Raw genomic sequence first — 19,648 nt, 5'->3', positions numbered from 1 at the left:
TACAAAATACAAATGTTTCGACGAAAATATGCTAAGAGTTGTATCACAAATTCAATTTGATGTTTGAAATGTGTTGTATATGTAAAGTACAATTATATCTATGGATTGGAATCAGAACAAAGCACTATCAGAGAATTCATCTTTTATCCAATGCCCCAAACACACAAATATACCGGATAATATGTATTAAGGACCGTTACTAAAACTCTTTAGTACCGGTTCTAAAACCCAAATCCCTACAAATATCTTTAGTCCTGGTTGGTGTTACCAACCGGTATTAAAAATGTATCTTTAGTAACGGTTGGTATCACCAACCGAGGCTAGTACTGGTGGATCTTTACTTTCGGTTGATGTTACCAACCAGTACTAAAGATGCATGTTTAGTATCGGTTGGTAACACTAACCCGTACTAAAGATATTTTTATTACCGGTTGGTGTTACCGGTACTAAAGATACCTTCAGAGTTAGTTCAAAAGAAAAATATCTTTATCCAATTCAGATATGTGGAGTTGGTGGGATGGTAACGCGCGTGAGGGCTAAGGTGAGAGATTTTAAGTTCGAATCCACATCCCACATATTTTTTTACCGGTACTAAAAACAAGAACTTTTGTCTCGGTTACTACAACCGGAACTAAAAGCAAGAACTTTCGTCTCGGTTTTTTGTCTCGGTTACTACAACCGGGACTAAAAAGGGTTTAGAACCGGTACTTAAGATCATTTCTCTACTAGTGAAGAGATTTTTCAAATCCATCTCATTTAAAATCTAGCTCCATACATGCGAAATCGCGTGGGAAAATCCACTAGTACATATCATCACCTATCACTCCATGCATAAACAGTTTATGTAAGATAAAATTTGCTATAAAAAACCAACTTCAACTGCAGATATGATGACTTTTTAGTCGTTATTTTTGTTTCTCGATGAGTAGAGATTGATCGATTTTATGGTTATAATAATAATACTGCAAGATAGACGTATTATATATGTTTTATGATATCAATGTTTCAGATTTTTTTTTTCAAGTAAGTATTTAATTAGTTGGCATTTTAAAAAGCAAGGGGCATATTATATTATGTATATACACCCTGTATCAAGTACTGTTGAAATGGCCACATCCGTACGTATATCCGCTATATAACATAGCCTCCACATCAGTAGTGCAACGCAGGCGCAGTAGCCATCAGCACCTTAGCTAGCACATAGTGATAGTGACCATGACCCCGTTTGTAGCAGTAGTGTTTGTGCTTCTCGTCCTGTGTAGCTCCACTCTTGTTGCTCATGGCGGAGACGCTGAAGCCGGCGCCTATATGCTGATAGCAACCAGCTCCATGAAACCAAAAGCTTCCTGCTCCGGCCACAAAGGTATAAATATTATATTCTTCTGATCTATATCTATCCGATGAAACTGAAACGACGTAAACGGTTTTAATTTATAAATTCAAATTATTGTTCCTGAGAGCATTGTAAATATATATTTTTCAAAGTTGTCACACATAAATATATTTTGATTTGTAATGAAATAAATATCTTAAATTATATATATAGCCGATATATATAGAGAGACGGATCCATCAGGATTAATTAATTAAGTTGGAGTAGTTTTTGATATATATATATATATATATATATATATATATATATATATATATATATATATATATATATATATATATATATATATATATATATATATATATGGCAATGTTGCCATATATATATATATATATATATAACCTCTAATGGAGTGGATATATATCTCTCTCTCTCTAGTTGCTCCAAGTAACGAGGCGTCGCTTAACAGCACTTGGGCACCCTTGCACCTCGTTTCCGGGCCATGCTCGCCGGCATACTCGCGGGGGACGGACAACAGCAGCACCGACGATGATGTCACCTCTATTGCCAAGATGCTGGATGCCGACCAACACCGCGTTGGCTACATCCAGAAGAGGCTCGCTGGCGGCGACACCAGCAACGGCGTTGCGGGGGCGTCGTGGGACGGCCAAACCACGGATGTGGGGACTTATTTGCCTGCCAGTAATGTTGGCGTCGGCGCAGTAAGCCATGTAAGGCCCATCTCCTCGCTCAATGTATATATATCCTTTATATCTAAATGAATTTACATTATATTTATATGTGCTTAAATTAATTAATCACTCTACTACTATTTATTATTATATATATATTGATTTGTTATATATAGAAGATGATAGGAACGACGGCGGCGCCGGATGGCACGTCAGCGGTGAGGCAAACGGTGATCATCGACTCGGGCAGCGACGTGCCATGGGTGCAGTGCCAGCCATGCCCGTTGCTGGTGTGTCACCCGCAGCGGGATCCCCTGTTCGACCCGGCCACCTCGACCACGTACTCCGCCGTCCCCTGCAGCTCCGCCGCCTGCGCGCGGCTCGGCCCCTACCGCCGCGGCTGCTCCGCCAACGTGCAGTGCCAGTTTGGCTTCACCTACACCGACGGCGCCACGGCGACCGGGACGTACAGCTCCGACGACCTCACCCTGGGCCCCTACGACGTCGTCAGGGGCTTCCTCTTCGGGTGCGCGCACGCCGACCGGGGAAGCACCTTCAGCTTCGACGTCTCCGGCACCCTGGCGCTCGGCGGCGGCGCGCAGTCCTTCGTTCAGCAGACGGCGACACAGTACGGCAGGGTTTTCTCGTACTGTATCCCGCCGTCGCCGAGCTCCCTCGGGTTCATCACGCTCGGCGTGCCGCCGCAGCGCGCCGCGCTCGTCCCGACCTTCGTCTCCACGCCATTGCTGAGCAGCAGCAGCATGCCGCCGACGTTCTACAGGGTGCTCCTCCGCGCCATCATCGTGGCGGGGCGCCCGCTGCCCGTGCCACCCACCGTCTTCTCCGCCAGCTCTGTGATCGCCTCCACCATCGTCATCTCGCGGCTGCCGCCGACGGCGTACCAGGCGCTGCGCGCGGCGTTCAGGAGCGCGATGACCATGTACCGGACGGCGCCGCCGGTGTCCATCCTCGACACGTGCTACGACTTCACCGGCGTCCGCAGCATCACCCTGCCCAGCATCGCCCTGGTATTCGACGGCGGGGCCACCGTCAACCTCGACGCGGCGGGGATCCTGCTCCAAGGCTGCCTCGCCTTCGCGCCCACCGCCACCGACCGCATGCCAGGGTTCATCGGCAACGTTCAGCAGCGCACGCTGGAGGTGGTGTACGACGTCCCCGGCAAGGCCATTCGATTCCGGAGCGCCGCCTGCTAATCGATCGATCTAGCTGCTTCTAATTTGCTTGCCTGCCAAACTAGCTATCTTGGTTTATTCGAATATAATTAAGCTACCTAGCTAGTTGATGAAATAATTAGTCAACTTATTAATCGCTGTTTAATTTGTTTTTCTTCTGATGCCATGTTTATCCTACAGTACTACTCCAGTAGAGAGAGCATCTATCTCTATGGAAAGGGATTAAAGTAGCTAGCTAGCTTGCAGCATTGTCTGCTAAAGTTTAGGGTAGCTAGCAAAGCTCTTTTGTTGTCTGCAATAATTAGTTATCTTGATGTGATTTGTGCTCGTACGTACGTGTGAGATTGTAATATCGAGTTATGTCCATCTTATCAAGTCATGTACTTTACTACTTTTCCCATATCTAGCCTTTTTACACTCATTTTTAGGTTTTAATGCATGATTTCATTAATTTAATTTTATCATACATTAAACCATTTTTGTTATTTAAAATTTTATGTAAAATATACAAGTCATGTTTATAGTATCTTTAATAATGAAATAAATCACAACAAAATGAATGATAATAACATAATTTATTAATGGTAAATTTTTCTACATAGCACCTAAAATTTATGTAATCTGTTTACAGACATCGTAAAAAATGCATCATGGCAAAACGATATTTTTAAAAAATGGTAATTTACCGAGGATATTTTCCACATAATTAGAGAGAGAAATTCTTAAAAATACGAGAATAATCAAATATGTCTCCGAGGATATATCCTGGACTAAAAACTGGAGGGAGTATTTTTAGTGTCGGTTACACGGCCTAGGACCCTGAATTCAGACAGTGCTTTGCATTTATATATGACCAGCTTTGGTGCTCTACACCCTGCCCCTTTAAAATGCGTCCGAACAAAGTGTACGTCTATGGACCAACATACATAGTTACAAAAGAGGATCTCACTCCGTCTCTTTCTCCGAAAAGCGAAAGAACGTGCACATGGCTCAATGATAAGCCAATTAACTCGCCCTCATGCTTATGGCTAGTTTTGGAGAGCTGCACCTGACACTGTATCTCTATCGATCTCACCATTTTTATGCCTATGATTGATCAAGTTTTAGTCAAGAATATGATAATAAGTTCTTTCTTAATTAGTATCCTACATTTTTATACGTTAAATTAAATATAAACAGTATGAAAGAGGATGAATTTCATGAGTAAGGGGTAGTTGTCATGTTCTCTTGTGAATTTACTACTTCCTTCGTCCTAATATATAAAGCACAATCACCACTAAAATGAATTTAGAAAAGGAGCGAGCAAGTTCGAGCGTGACAATGTCTTTGTTTGCGGCGTTCGACCAGCACGGCGATGGCAAAATCTATGTGGCGGACAGGTACAATATTTTTAATTATCCAAATAGTTCAGTTGAAAAGAATTTAAAGCTAGGTACTGCAGGTACCATAGGCCAATAGAAAGTCACGGGTTGCTATCTCTTTATTATTTGCAGTATAATTGGTGTGGTGTTGTAGTTGTGGTTTTAGCTCAATTTTCCTTAATTAACTAAGCACTGTAAGATTTAGTCATGTTTTCTTTTTAAAATAGGATACCTTCTTCTTAATATAAAACGTCGGCAACTGCCTGACCGTTAAAAAAAATTATTTGCATTATATATATTTAGATCACGTCGAAACAACTGTTTCATGGAATTATCAGCCGATAGCAGGCAAGGAGTGAACTGAGCAAATTTAATCTTGTATGTACTTCCTCCGTTTCATAATGTAAATCATTCTATCATTGCCCATATCCATACAGATGTTAATAAATCTAAACATATATGTCTGTATAGACTTATTAACATCTATATAAATGTGGACGATGTTAGAAAGTCTTATATTATGAAATGGAGGGACTATATGTTATTTAAAACACACTCTGGCCTCGCCTCTATGGTGGTAGCTAGGCAAGTACTTATAAATTAAATTAAAGCAACCACTCAGTAGTACATGTTGGATCATACATATTTGTAGTTTGGTATAGAGATAAACCACTTGATCTCTGTCTAATTGTAGTTGTACTTTCTAAGGAGTTTCTTTTTGTTATTTAGCTTAATTATCGATTTACAGGAAATCAATGCCATTTAAAGGGTCAAATACTTCAACCTTTCAGCCAACTGTTTTACCATAAGGCTCTGTACATGTCATAATTAATCCGAAAATCCTATCGGTCGAGCGCCCGACGGATTAGGAAAATATCGGGCGCTCTTCCAACTACCCCCACCCATTTCCGTGACTCTCTCTCGTTTCTCTCGCTCTGTCTTCTATCTCTCGTTTCTCTCGCCGCAGTGCTCGAACCGCTTGAGCACGACGAGCAGCATCGCCTTGAGGAGATGCGACAGCACCCCGTGGCCGGCCCCCGCGCCTCCTCCGGTGACGCCGCCGAACGCCGCCACCTCCCCAAGCCGGCAGCCGCCGCCAATCGCTCCTCCTCTGCGATGGCGATGCCGCCGAATGCCGCCACCTCCCCGAGCAAGCGGCCAACGTGGCAGAGGCCACGGCCACCCTCGCAGCGCGGCGCCCCCGCCACCGACGTCGACGACGGTCTGACGAAGCTCCGCGGCGTCGACGGCGGCGGCTATATGGATGTGGTGGAGCTCGGCATGGCGTCGACGCGGATGTGGCTGCTAACCATCGGAGTGGTGGAATTGAAACGATGCAGTGGGTTTTTCGATGGTGTTTCATCTTTTTTCTGAATGTCCTTGGATTTGTTTCATGTTTCAGTACATTCGGAACCGTTGTTTTATACGTTGTAGAAAAATGTTTCATTGTGTGATTTGATTGTGTTTCACAATTTTCAGCACTGAAATATTTTCAATTCGATGGTGTTTCATTCTTTTCCTCGATGTATTCAGATTTGTTTCATGTTTCAATATATTCAAAACCGTTGTTTCATATATTATAGCAAAATATTTTATAATGTGATTTGATTGTGTATCATTCTACCCGATTTGTATGCGCTTCCTAATTAATCTCAACAAGGTGGGCAAATAGTTTTTGGACATATGAATTTAATTAATTTCTGACTTTCTGGAGTACATTTTATTCTGATAAGCTGAACTTCCACTTGAGATTGCATTGCGCATGCACAGAGCCATCTATCCATGCTTGGACCTGTACTGATTGGAAAAGTTTTTTTTTGTTTGAACAAGTTGCAATCTTATAATTAGTTCTGATTTCTGAATTAACTTTTATCTCCTCGCATTACTGCCATAGAAAGAACATACAGAGGAAATAGATTGCCCTGATGCTGTGCTGCTTGTTTCAACCATAGAAACAGAAATACTACATTGTCTTATTTCTTCCCCTGTTTCCTCTCAAAAATGTTTATATTGCAGAAAAGTGAATTTTTATCATCCTTAAGAAGATACCAACAGATACCATTCAAATTTAACCGTTGATTTGCTAGATACACAACGGGCAAAGAGTAAAAATAGCGATGCTCGGTATCTTTCTCTGTTCCTTGCGGCAGACGTGGGAACGGGATGAGCGGATAGGAGGTTACCCAGGTACCTACAGGTGCGTTATGGCAACGCAAGAACGAGTATGGAGTGATTAATTGAGTTTTAATTATTATAAACTTAAAAAATAGATTAATCTGATATTTTAGAATAACTTTCATATAGAGTTTCTTTCCTACATGTGAGATTAGATTGATCAAGGTGTAGGATGCCTTGCAAGGGGAACTCACATGACGGCACACAATTTGAGTTTGCTGCTTTGATCTGAAAAGGGGGAGGAATTGGGAGGAGGGTGAAAGGAAATAATGCCTAATTCAAAGAACGAAACTCTCATGAAACGATATTATTTACATTAGACCAAAATTTTTGGGTAATTTTACCATTCTTGAGAAGGTATCTAGATGTATCATATATTTTCTATATTTTCTAGTATAAAATTTGGTACCTCTAGGTAACCTTAAGGTAAGATATTTTCTCAAGTATCATAAAATTCCTCAATTTTTTACCTTGTTTTTAGTTCATCAATACCAAGCTGCCAATTCAGCTTGTAGCTGGTAGTTGTAACACCCTGAAAATTCGACCGATAAAAATCTAAACTCTAAAAATATGGGCCTTCAAAAACTTTTTAAATAAATTGCATCATGCCAATTTTATTCGACGATTTTATTGGATTTTGATTTCGGAATTCATCGATCACAAATAGGGGAAAATTAATTAGGAATTAACCCTGAAATTAGATTTGGTTAAAGAAATAAATAAGTTATAATTTAAAATAAAGATTATGTAAGGATAGGAATAAATAAAATATCATCGCGGCCATATTGGTATTAATTAGATTTAAATACGATGGAATAAGAATTAACCCTAATTAAAAATTCAAACAAATTATATAAAAATAAAATATGAGTAATATTAATCTAGGGTGAATTCATTAGTTGAGATAACACAAATATTGAGTAAAATGCATATATGCAAAAATTAGGAATTGTGGAATCAAATTTATATGGGAAATACAGTAAAATAGGAATAAATAGGAAAAGTCACTATTCATTGCCCCTAGGTGTTCGATCGCGTTCCCTAGCCCTAGCCCCTCCTCTGCCGCGTTGCCCTCGCGCCCCGCACCCCGCGCGCCGCGCGCCGCTCCGCCTCCCCTCTGCCGTCGCCGTCGCCATCACCGCGCGTGCCGCCGTCGCCTCGCCGCCCGCCCGTCGCCATCGCCGCCTGCCGCCGCGCCGACGTCGCCGAGCCGCCCCGAGCCCGCGCCGACATCGCCACCCCCGTGCCGCGCGTGCTGCCATCCCGTTGCCGCGTCGCCTCGAGCCCCGCGCAGCCATCCCGTCGCCGCGTCGCCGCCCGTCGCCGTCAAGCCCGCGCCGCGCCGCGCCGCGCCGTCCTATCGTCGCTGTCGCGCCGTGCCGTCGTGTCGCCGCCCATCGCATCCCGCCCCGAGCCGCGCGCCACCGCTGTCGCCGTCGCCATCGACGTCCCGTCGCCGCGCGCGTCCCATCACCGCTGCCGCGCCGCGCGCCGTCTAGTCGCCTCGCGCCGCGAGCCTGCCGCCTCGCGCCCCGCGCCACCGCGCCGCCGTCGTTTCACCCTTCCCCCTCCTTCCCCTCTCTTTCTTTCCCTCTCCCCTACAAAAACCCCGGCCCAATCCCCCTTCTCCACCCTACTCCATTCCGTCCTCCTCTCCCTCTTCCCCTTCTCCACGCGCCGCCGTCGTCGCGCCGCCGCGCCGCCGTTGTCGTGCCGCCACGCCGCCACCTTCAAAGCCGCCGCGCCGTCACCCCGGAGCCGCCACGCCGTGCATCGCCGCCTTGCGCCGCCGTCGCCATCGTCGCCGCCACCGCCGCCGCCGGTGAGCCGTCTCCCCCCCCCCTCCACCTCGCGCCCACCGCTGTCGCCGCCCGGGGAAGCAAAGAGCCGAGAGAGAGAGAGATAGAAAGAAGCCGGGAGGGAGGAGAGAAAAAGAAAAGAGAGGAAAGGAGAAAGGAGCCGGGAGAGAAGAAAGAAAAGAAAGGAGAAAGAAAAAGAGAAAAAGAAAAGTAAAAGAAAGGGAGAAAAAGAAAAAGGAAATAAATAGGAAATTAGAGGGAGATTAGGGAAGTTTAGAAAATTTAAAATAATTGGAATTTAATTATAGATTAATTAGGGCATCCACAATGTCAATCAAAAGTGAACATTATACAATAAATGCACCTATATGAGCTGCCTCTATACATTGTAGATGTGGCCTTTATAGCATTAATGGCTAAAGTAGTCCATATAGCTATGGGCTGCCCACAAGAGAATACAATATATTACTTTTTGAGTTCACTGTTTGGATATGAATAAAAAAACAAAAGCAGTTGATCCAGTACTTTTGACAGGTATCCGTTGGTTGAAGTTACCGTTGCTCTGCTTTATGTTGGCTACACAACATGCTCGATAGCTTGAGCTCCATGCTGCCTATAAAACAAAAAAGACAGAGCTTCATATTACAACTCCTCATTTCATCATGGATTCATCCAACAGAAATTTTAAAAGCCTCCTAAATCAAGAATCTCCAAGCCCAGAAAATTCTAGGCACCACAACTCTCCTCCACAACAATTCCCCAACAGTTTTCTCCCATCTCAGTTTTCCCAAAGCTTCAACCCAAATTTCTTACATAATTTCTACCCATTTGGTGCCCCAGGCAACTACCCACCATATGGTCATTCTCCTCCAAGCTTTCAAGCTACTCAACATCAAGGAAATTGGATGCAAGCTAACTCACCAAATCAAGTGTTTGGAGCTACAAGCAACAGAGTACTCTTTGCGCCACATCAAGTCACCTCAGTTGAAGTTGCTGCCAACACTTCTTCCCATGGGTCGGAGTCATCCATTACTTGCCCTACAACTACAAGACAGCAAGAGAAGCAGCCACTTAACATCGAAGAGTTGAGTGATAGCAGCGAAGAGGGAGTAAGGAGAGCGCCACGCACCAATTGGAAGGAAGAAGAAAACTTGCGGTTTGTTAGCGCTTGGTTGAACAACTCAGTTGATTCTGTAGATGGAAATGACAAGAAGTCAGAGTATTATTGGAAGGATGTAGCTGATGAGTTCAACAGCAATAGGCCTAGAAATGCACATACAAGGACAGTCAAGCAAATGAAGACACACTGGGATAATGTCAAGAGGGATATTGCAAAGTTCTGTGGGGCTTATGCTTAAGTCAGAAATACATGTACTAGTGGGTACTCTGAAGACATGATTATGGAGAAAGCCCATACATGGTATAAGAATCAATCACAACAGAAACCTTTCACCTTAGAATACATGTGGAGAGAACTAAAGGATCAACCAAAATGGCGGAGAATTGTCAAGAAGGAGGAAAGCAAGAACAAGAGGACTAAGATTTCTGAGTCAGGAGCTTACACATCGTCATCAAACCAAGACACTGAAGAAGAATCATCAACTAAAGAGAGGCGTCCCGAGGGGCAAAAGAAAGCAAAAGAAAGACTAAAAGGGAAAGGGAAAGCTGCATCATCTCCTTTAGGGAACCAACCATCTCAAAACATGGTTCTGTATAATGAAGCTGTCAAAATTAAATCTGAAGCATTGTTGAAATCAGCAGAAGCAGCAACAAAATCAGCAGAAGCAAAACGAGAACAAATAAGAATGGAAAAGTGGCAGACATACATAAAACTGGAAGAAAGAGATACTTCCAAATTTAGTCCTACTAAACTGAGAAGGCGTGAAGCTATGTTGAACCAATTGTCCAAAGAACTTGCTCAGGAATAAAAGAGCAGCAGCCAGCAAGTAGTGTATGGTTAATGTACTTATTAGATTTGTTGAATTGTTAATGTACCTGCTATTTTCAGAATTTAGCTCTTGTACTAGGGTTATTTCTTCTACTAGGGTTGTTGTTGTTGTATGTGTTGTATTGTTAGTGTACGGTTAATGATCTTGTACTACATCCCAATTGCTATTAAGAAATATTGTTGTGTACTATTAGAGAAATCACATTTTCAGCATGGATCTTTTCTCTTAATGTTAGTTTTTACTCATGAGAAACTCTTGCTTACAGGATCAATGGTTTTCAGACCTTGGAGATGTATTCTTGTCCTTGCAGTCAGCACTCCATTCCTGCACACATAGACATATTTATTAGGACAACCACACAATGACAAAAAAACTAGCCGTTGGAGTACTGACAAAAGTAAAAAATAGCTGTTAAAAACTAGCTGTTCGAATGTATCCTACAGATAGGAGATGCAGTTGAGGAAGACACCACTCACACTATCACTGTCCACTCCATTTAGCCCCAAACCAACACACCAAAATGTCTGCCAACTCCCAAGATCAATCCAATTGTTTAGATACTTCAATCATCAGTGGCAATCTTGAAGATCTCATGTGGGAAGAAATCAACGATCCTATGGAAGCTGAAATTGAAGATCAAATTGAAGCTGAGGTTGAAGCACAGCTAGAAGCAGAATTAGCTGGTTCCTCTACTCGGCGTGGTGGGTACACAAGGAGGTACATCAATAGGGATCATGAAGAGGATCATAACAGATTATTTGCTAAATATTTTGGCAACAACCCTTTGTACACTGATGATCAGTTTCGTAGGCGATTTCGCATGAGAAAGCATCTATATTTGCATATTGTTGAAGCTCTTGGTGTTTGGTCCCCATATTTTCAGCTAAGGCGAGATGCATTCGGTAAGGTGGGTCTATCGCCGCTGCAAAAATACACGGCTGCTATGAGAATGTTGGCATATGGTACACCAGCTGACCTTATGGATGAATCATATGGGGTAGCAGAAACAACAGCAATAGAATGCCTGATCAATTTTGTTCAAGGTGTGAGGCTTTTATTTGGTCAGCAATATCTTCGTCGGCCTACTCAAGAAGATATTCAACGTTTACTTCAATTTGGAGAGGCACATGGGTTCCCTGGAATGTTGGGCAGTATTGATTGCATGCATTGGGAGTGGCAAAATTGTCCGGTTGCATGGAAAGGGCAATTCACCCGTGGTGATTATGGAGTACCGACTATCATGCTTGAAGCGGTTGCTTCTGCTGATATATGGATTTGGCATGCTTTTTTTGGGGCTGCTGGTTCCAACAATGATATCAATGTGTTGGATCAGTCACCATTGTTCACTGAGGTACTACAAGGAAGAGCACCCGAGGTCCAGTTTACAATTAATGGAACAAACTATAACATGGGATACTATCTAGCCGATGGTATTTATCCAGAGTGTGCAGCATTTGTCAAATCAATCAAAAGACCTCAGAATGACAAGGCTAAATTATTTGTACAACGTCAAGAATCTGCAAGAAAAGATGTGGAAAGAGCTTTTGGGGTACTGCAAAAACGTTGGGCCATCATACGTCACCCAGCACGTCTATGGGAAAGGGAAGAATTGGCTGATATCATGTATGCATGTATAATTTTGCATAACATGATTGTTGAGGATGAGAGAGGCGCCTATGATATACCCGATGACAATACATATGAACAAGGGCAATTTTCTGCACAAATGTCCGAGCTTGACCATGGCCCGATATATGGATTTGCTGATATCCTAGAGAAAAATGCAGAGATTCGTGATCGAGCAACCCATCGTCGTCTCAAGCAAGATTTGATGGATCACATGTGGCAAAAATTTGGTGGCCAGCAACATTAGAGTTTATTAATTTCTTATCAATTACTTGCTCTGGTAGTTTGTATTCAGGCAATTAATTTAACATTTGCATGTTTGTTTAATTCTTTGAAAGTATCTGTACCCAGCAATTCAGATTTGTTTTTTTTACATAGCCTAGAATATATTCAGCATGACTTGAACTGGCTAGTCTCTACAACTGCACATTTAACATTTAACATCCTATAGTTGGCTGTGCACAATAAGACTGACCTTTCTCGTACAGCATAAAGAGCTTTAGGCTCAATCCTAGCTAGTAGCACCAACAGCCAACAAACTAAATGCACAAGACTTGTCTCAAGCAACCAAATAATCAAAATCACCTAGGAAGCAGGAAGGTAGGAGATGGTTAATTACCTACTGCTTAGTTTTATTTTGCATCGTTGTTGCCTAAGACCGTGAGACGGAGCTGCTGCCCCGCCGAGCAGTCGCCGCCTCCGCAGCAAGGACTCCGGAGGCCGCCCTGACCGCGCGGCCGCTTGCTGCGCGCCGGACAGCATCAACCGGAGAACCGCTGTCGCGCCCTCAGTCGCGACAATGGATGCCATTGCCCCCGATCCCTCTCCCTTCTCCGCGGCGGCGGCGACGATTAGACCACAGCACTTGTTGCCCCCGACGCCAGACGGCTGTCCCACGCAGCGTTTGTCGCTGCCGTGGCCGCACATCCACCAGCCGTGCGCCTGGATCTGGAGGTAGGGTTTTCAGTGGGTGAGGATTTGGGGATCGGGAGCTTCGCGGGTTTTCGGTGGGTGAGGATTTGGGGATCGGGAAGCTTCGCGCCACGCAAGAGCTACGGGGAGTCGGGTGGTTGAGGACGAGATATTTTTTTTCACCCTGTGGGTCCCATCTCTTTCCTGGTATAGATATATACATTGTGAAGTTTTCCATAACTAATGTTCTTTGTTGTGGGGCCCACTCATATAGATTGCTTGGACCACATACATTGCTGTTGCCCTTATAGTCGTAGAATTGCAAAATTTAATATAAATTATGGATTATTCTTGGCAATTTCTATAAGAAATCAATTCGCGGTAATAATTTAGACGTAGTTAATAACTAAACAAATAGATGAATTCTTATAGATTATTATAGATTATTTTTGGGTAATCCCTATAAGTAATCGATTCACGGTAGAAATTCGGATTTAACTACTAGGGATTTTACCCGTGTATTATATTTAATCATTTAGTCATAGACTAAATTAAATCGTATAATATTTCTAGGATTTCGTCCGATATTTAGCTCGTGATAGAAATTTCTAACCTATTATATGGATATAATGCTCGGGTAGATTAAATTAAAAACTTATGACAACAAAATATTTATACCCGCAAAATAGTTTGAATCGAAATTGGGTTTGCCTTAGTTCGCGAATAATAAAGTTAATATAAAGAAATCGACTTTCGCATTCGACTTTCATTTGGATTTATTTGGATTTTTATTTGAATTCTAACCGAATTCAAATCAATTTTCGCACGTAACTATAGAGCCCGAGGGAGTTGCGGATCCAAGCGAAGGTCAAGACCCGCAAGACATTGAGCAAGGCAAGTCATCACTATTCCTTGAACATGTTGATCCCAATTGCAAAATTATTTTGTTTATAAATAAAATTGCATGCAATGATGAACATCCTATTTGTGATTATGCCATGCCTTGATTATTGTTTATCCCTTATTCCTTCGTAACCATGTTTACGTATGAGTCCCTAGTCAATTATGACAATTGCTTAGAAATACTATTTTAGGATCATGCATACTCATATTTATCAAATGCTAAATGCTTGGGCAATTACCTTTGGGAAGGTAATTGAGATGCGGTATATGGAGACATGAGCGTCACATTGCCATGAAATTGATGACATGATTTGTGAAAGGAAAATAAAGTGGAAACAACTGTTTTCGACTGGGGCGGACGGAGGATTTGGGTGGTATCTGGAAAAGGCTAGTACCATCCCCGGTCAATTAAGGACCGAGCCATGAAGCTAAGCATGAAACGACCCCTCGTACAACCGCACTTCTCATATGGGTATAGACCTAGCGGACTAGATAGCCGAGCGGAGGCAGTATCCCTGCATAGATGGTTCACCCTGAGTGAGGCAGGTGCGCTATAGTGGGACAGCCGTTGAGGTAGGGCCGAGAGGCGAGCCCTACATCGGTGTCGCCATTGGTAGGACTGCCATGAGTGTGTGTGAGAGAGAACTTAACTTGAACCATAATTTAATATGTGTGTGAGACTTCTCTTTCCCGGGAGCGCCAGAACTCCTCTCACTGCTAGAAATATGGACGCCTAGAGTGCATGAGGATTTAAGTTCATGGAGCGGGTACTGCCAATGCGAGGTTATCAAAAAGCTTTGCCGTGACGCGTCTCATGTGTTGGGACGAGGCTCATGTGATGGGCAGTCGCGGAGTGCGGGTAAAGTGTCATCCACTGCAGTGTGAGTAAACCAAATCTATTCGAATAGCCGTGCTCGCGGTTATTGAGCACCGGGACATGTATTACACTTGGCTAGACTCTAAATTCTTTAACTTGTGTGGGATGGGATATTGCATGATGATTTTTATGCTGATGGAGCCACTTCCTGAGAGGCGGGAATGTGGACGTCCTCAGAAAACCATGACGACTCAATGGCGGGAAGCTATCCTTGGGATCACAATGGATGGTGGACAGAACCGTCGTTGTTTAATGTGAACACTGGTATTAAAACTTGATCAATCTATGGTAGGTCTCAGGCTTGTGAAAAGAATTACAAAACTTGCTTTGCGCAAAAGAACCCTAGCCATCCTTTGGATTCCCCTGTCATGTGCATTATTGTTGTGGTGGCTTGTTAAGTACGGTTGGTACTCACCCTTGCAATATACAAACTTAATCAGAGGTCGGAGATGAAGCTTCGGAGGATCCCTACGCTTACTACCAGGAGGATGACGAAGACGATGGCGCCCAGTAGGTCTTAGTTACGGTCATTGCCTGTGGCAATGGTGTGCCGCTGCCTTAACTCCGCTGCCTTATCTACTTCTGTTTTTGGAATGTATTCCGGACCGCTTGGTCCGATGATTTAAAACTATGCCTGCGGGCTTTTGATGTAATAATTTGCACTAGACTTTCGTGTATGTGCATTTGGTATTTCAGCTATGAACTCGTGTGTACCAGACTACTTGATCCAGGGAAATGGTACTGTTTACACGATTGATTCCTGTTATAAAAACGGGGGTCCACAGTAGCATACAACCATTTACGTTTAATTCAGCAAACCCCACAACACAAATCATAGCAGCAAGAAGGGCCGGCGAAAAAAAAGAACAATTCAAGGTGTCCGCCATGGAAGAGATCAGCCAGAGATTGAGGGCGGCGGGGATCAGCTCGGTACTGAACCAGCAGCGGGAGGAGCGGAGCAGGCGGAGGGAAGTTGAGCCGGTCCGGCCACTGCTGCATCTGCCATGCTCAGCTCGTCACCGTGGCCATCTCCTCGTCGCTCTTGTTGCCTGGCCGCCCACAAACTCGAGGAGGCCTCCCAGCCGCCGCCCTCAGCCAGATCTCGGTGAGGTGAGGTGCGAAAAGGAAGGGGATGGGCTGCCCAGGCGGCGCCGCAGACTACGAGCGGAGTAGACTTGTCAAAGGAGATTCAACACGAAAAATACAATTTTACCCCTCAATTAACTCATCCATGCGGAGTACCTGGTTGACGCGTTGGCGGTGGTACCTCTCAACCGTTTGATTCTAGTATCTATGGCTTGTATTTGGTATTTTCCTTACCTCAAGGATGGTAAAATTCCTCAATGGAAAAATATTGCCAGATCATGGTCTCCTATCCATGTGAATAGAGAGGGTAGGTTCCTCTTAAGGACCTTGTTGATCATCTTGAGAGGAGATTTTGCAACTCTTTACTTGGTGTTGTATTGCTTTAAAATATAAATGCTTAATTTGCTCATAAGGTAAAGTTGGTAATTTACTCTATATATTATGTCCCACCTTCTCCGCCTTCCCCTCCGCGGCCTCCTTCTCTGCTTTCCGCATTGTCCCTGCCATGGCCACTGCGGTGGCCTTTCCTACCATGGCCACCGTCGCCCTTGCCACGGCCACTGTCCCTGCCGCAGCCACCGATACCATGGGGGCCTCCGTCCCCTTCAGGCAATGGCGGAGCTAGTATAATATGTGGGGTTAGCTGACATCACAAGTTTTTGCAAAATAGCTCAAAAACTATTGATATTTGCGTTCCAACAATAAAAAACTTAAAAAATTTTACAGCTTGACCCCATAAGTTTTAGCAGCTGGCTCCGCCACTGCTCCGGGGCCACCCTGGCCGCCAATACCATCGGGGCCGCCGTCACCAGCATGTGGTATGCGTACGCCGTGGAAGTACACTTCTGCACCGACATACACTACTTCGCCACCGTACCCGCCGACGCTGCCTGGTCTGAGGGCGTCACCGTGTGGCGGCCACGGTGGCCGTGGCGGACGCCGAGGCACCCACCAATGCCTCTACATCCGCCGGTGCCTCCACGGTCGTCGCGGCCACCACGGCCGCTGCGACCAGCTCTCCTGGTTGGCAGGGCTCGCCGGGTTGGCCGTCCACCGGAAACTCTCCTCCGAAGTTGGCGGCCATGGCTGCTACAGTTGATCGATTGGGGCGAGTTGGGTGAGGAGTTGAGATATTCCGATGCATGGGAGGGTTGGGGGTATGTAGCAGGTATCGTATTTATGGGATCTCCTCCTTTTGGTAATCAGTCCAATCTTTCCTTACCTTAGTGTAGTGATAATGATATGATATGTTTCCAAATGGAGGGGATCACCAGCTCAGTCTTAATTTCCTTTCCAAATTAAGGCTGATGCTCCAGCTCCGCGCACCTCTGCAATTCGAAACACGTGGAAAATACGCCTTCGAACTTGGCTTACGCACTTCTAGCTGATCTCTAAAGAATATGCTCTCATTTTTAACTTTCAAGTTTCAATTCTGTACTGGAAATCATGTATATATCTCGCGCATGTTAATATCAAAAGTAAGAGCAATTTTACAGTCCTTAGGAGGTACCACGAGGTACCAAAAATTTAGTGTAAAATTTGGTATCTCATAATACCTAGATATTAAGAAATACCAAATTTACAATAAAAAAGTGGTACCTCATGGTATCTTCTTAAATAGTGTAAAATTACTCTAAAAGTAAACTGTGCAAAAATCTTCTTTCAGAACCAGAATGAACATGCTGACACGCATAAGGTTCAGGCTGGAGCATAGCCCGCCATAATTCCCGAAGTAAAAAAGGATCATGTTTCTGTCACTTTATATGCGTGTCACCATGTTCATTTTGTTTTTTTTTTAACACGTAAGAGTCTTGCATGTTAATAAATTAGTATAAAAAAAAGACTTCTACACAACCGCGACCCATTGACGTGATCATGGGGTTAAGGGGGGAGAAAAAAAAAACATTGGACTGACTAGGAGAAAACCGGGCCCGGAATGTTCATTCTAGTTGAGGAAGAAGATTTTTGCAAAACACATATTACAGTATGGTTATGGAAAAGATCACAGAGGTAGAGTTTGAGAAAAGAAAACCATCACGTTACCGGGCTCATCCACGTCGTTGAACACCTTGTTGCGGCATTTCCAAATGTTCCAGAGAATACAAAGCAGCATTGAGTGTCGTACAATTTGAGCGTATCTTGAAGGTCTTTTTTATACGATTATACGGTAGGCATACACCCACTAAAAAATACTCACAAATCTGCAAATACGTCCCTAAAACACGCTCAAAGAGAGATCCGTGGCATACATTTTGGAAGCACGTATACTGAGGCCTGGGCTTAAAGGCATCTACAAGGCCCAGTGCCAGCCAGAGCACAGCTGCAGCAGAATCCTTCAAAAATCCAGCCCAATCCAGCCCAGGAATTTGTTCACCTGGGCCTGATCACCATACAAAGGAATAAGTTCACTTTGTGACCCTCAAAAGTGATCGAAATCTAATCCGTTACCCTGAACCACAAAACCAGATATCTTGACCCCTCAACTCTTAAAACCGGTGCAATTTGACTTCCTCGGCAATTTTGGAGGGCGGTTTTGCTGATGTGGCGTCCACGTGGCAGTGTTGACCTGGTCTCCCGCTGACGTGGCGCATAGGTGGCATTAGCATTGAAAAACATACACGTGGGACCCGTTCGTTATTCACACAAAAGAAAAATTTATGGGGCCCACATGTCAATCTAACCCTTCTTCCTCGTTCCTCTCTCTCCCTCTTCGGCGAGCAGGTCCCGATGGCAGCAGCGGCGGCTGGGAGGGCGGCGGTGAAGTGGGACGGCTCCTCCTCCAGTTGGCTCCTCCCCTCCTATGAGCCGCCAGCAACGGAGAGGGAGCTCGGCAAGGGAGAGAGAGGCGGCAGCGGGATGGAGCTCGGCGAGGGAAAGAGAAGCGGCGGTGGGATGGAGCTCGGCGAGAGAAAGAGGGGGAGCTCGGCGAGGGAGAGAGGCGGCGGCGGGATGGAGCTCGACGAGAGAGCACTAGAGCTTGGCGGGCGTGCTTGTGCGCGGCGCGGAGGCTGTCGGCGTGGAGGTCAGCCTCGGCCAGGGTGAGGAGGCGCAAGAGCTCGGTGCCGTCGCCTGCTGAAGAAGAAGCCGACGCCCGTCTTAGACCCCGACCCGGCCACCCCCGTCGCTGAAGAAGACGCCCATCTTGGACCCCGACCCGGCCAGCCCCGCCGCCGAAGCCGACACCACTGATGGGGTTGGAGGAGGCGCCGACCGCCGCCGCTGGGGAGGAGGCGTCGCCCGCTGCTATTCCCCGCTCCGTGCGGGCGATGGCGCCGCGGCTGCTACTCTCTCATCGGCGCCGACCGAAGGGGAGAGAGAGAAAGAGAAGGAAGAAAGAGGGGGAGGAAGAAGAAAGACATAGAGAGAGGATGACATGTGGGCCCCACATGTCAGTGGGCCCCACTTATTCCTTTTTTAAATGACATGTGGGCTTCACAAATTTTTTTTTGTTGTAAATGACATGTGGGCCCCATAATTTTTTAAAATTCTAATATACATAAGCGCCACGTCATCACCACGTGTAAGAAAGACCCGGTCAATACTGCCACGTAGGCGCCACATCAGCAAAACCGCCCTTCAAAACCGCCGAGGGAGTCGAGTTGTACCGGTTTTAAGAGTTGGGGGAGTCGAGATATCTAGTTTTGCGGTTCAGGATCACGGATTAGATTTTGATCAGTTTTGAGGGTCACAAAGTGAACTTATTCCCCATACAAAAATCGAATAAAGCAAACTGAATCTCTCT

General features: G+C 44.9%; 1 protein-coding gene across 3 annotated transcripts; it reads left to right on the top strand.

The window, feature by feature from the left end:
* The first annotated feature begins 1,175 nt into the window (after nt 1–1,175).
* LOC127775685 (aspartyl protease family protein At5g10770-like) lies at nt 1,176–3,616 on the top strand. Of its 3 annotated transcripts, none has more exons than XM_052301968.1 (3): nt 1,176–1,363; nt 1,772–2,064; nt 2,205–3,616. In XM_052301968.1, exons 1-3 carry the CDS (start codon nt 1,216–1,218, stop codon nt 3,237–3,239), a joined length of 1,476 nt encoding a protein of 491 aa, XP_052157928.1. In that variant the 5' UTR covers nt 1,176–1,215; the 3' UTR covers nt 3,240–3,616. The 3 variants fall into 3 exon arrangements, with proteins under 3 accessions (XP_052157928.1, XP_052157927.1, XP_052157930.1); XM_052301967.1 differs by having other exon boundaries at nt 2,202–3,616; XM_052301970.1 differs by having other exon boundaries at nt 1,225–1,363; nt 1,803–2,064; nt 2,202–3,616.
* The last annotated feature ends 16,032 nt before the right edge of the window (nt 3,617–19,648 follow it).

This window comes from Oryza glaberrima, chromosome 6 (assembly GCF_000147395.1).
Source record: "Oryza glaberrima chromosome 6, OglaRS2, whole genome shotgun sequence".
NCBI classification, from domain to species: Eukaryota; Viridiplantae; Streptophyta; class Magnoliopsida; order Poales; family Poaceae; genus Oryza; species Oryza glaberrima.
The sequence above is the reverse complement of the archived record's forward strand: the minus strand, read 5'-3'. Positions and strand labels throughout refer to the sequence as shown.

What these genes read in the sequence shown, in the direction of transcription:
- LOC127775685 (XM_052301967.1), top strand. Translation starts at nt 1,216, where the DNA reads ATGACCCCGTTTGTAGCAGTAGTGTTTGTGCTTCTCGTCCTGTGTAGC. An exon ending in TTCCTGCTCCGGCCACAAAG is followed by an intron (nt 1,364 to 1,771) that starts GTATAAATATTA and finishes CTCTCTCTCTAG; the next exon opens with TTGCTCCAAGTAACGAGGCG. An exon ending in GCGTCGGCGCAGTAAGCCAT is followed by an intron (nt 2,065 to 2,201) that starts GTAAGGCCCATC and finishes TGTTATATATAG; the next exon opens with AAGATGATAGGAACGACGGC.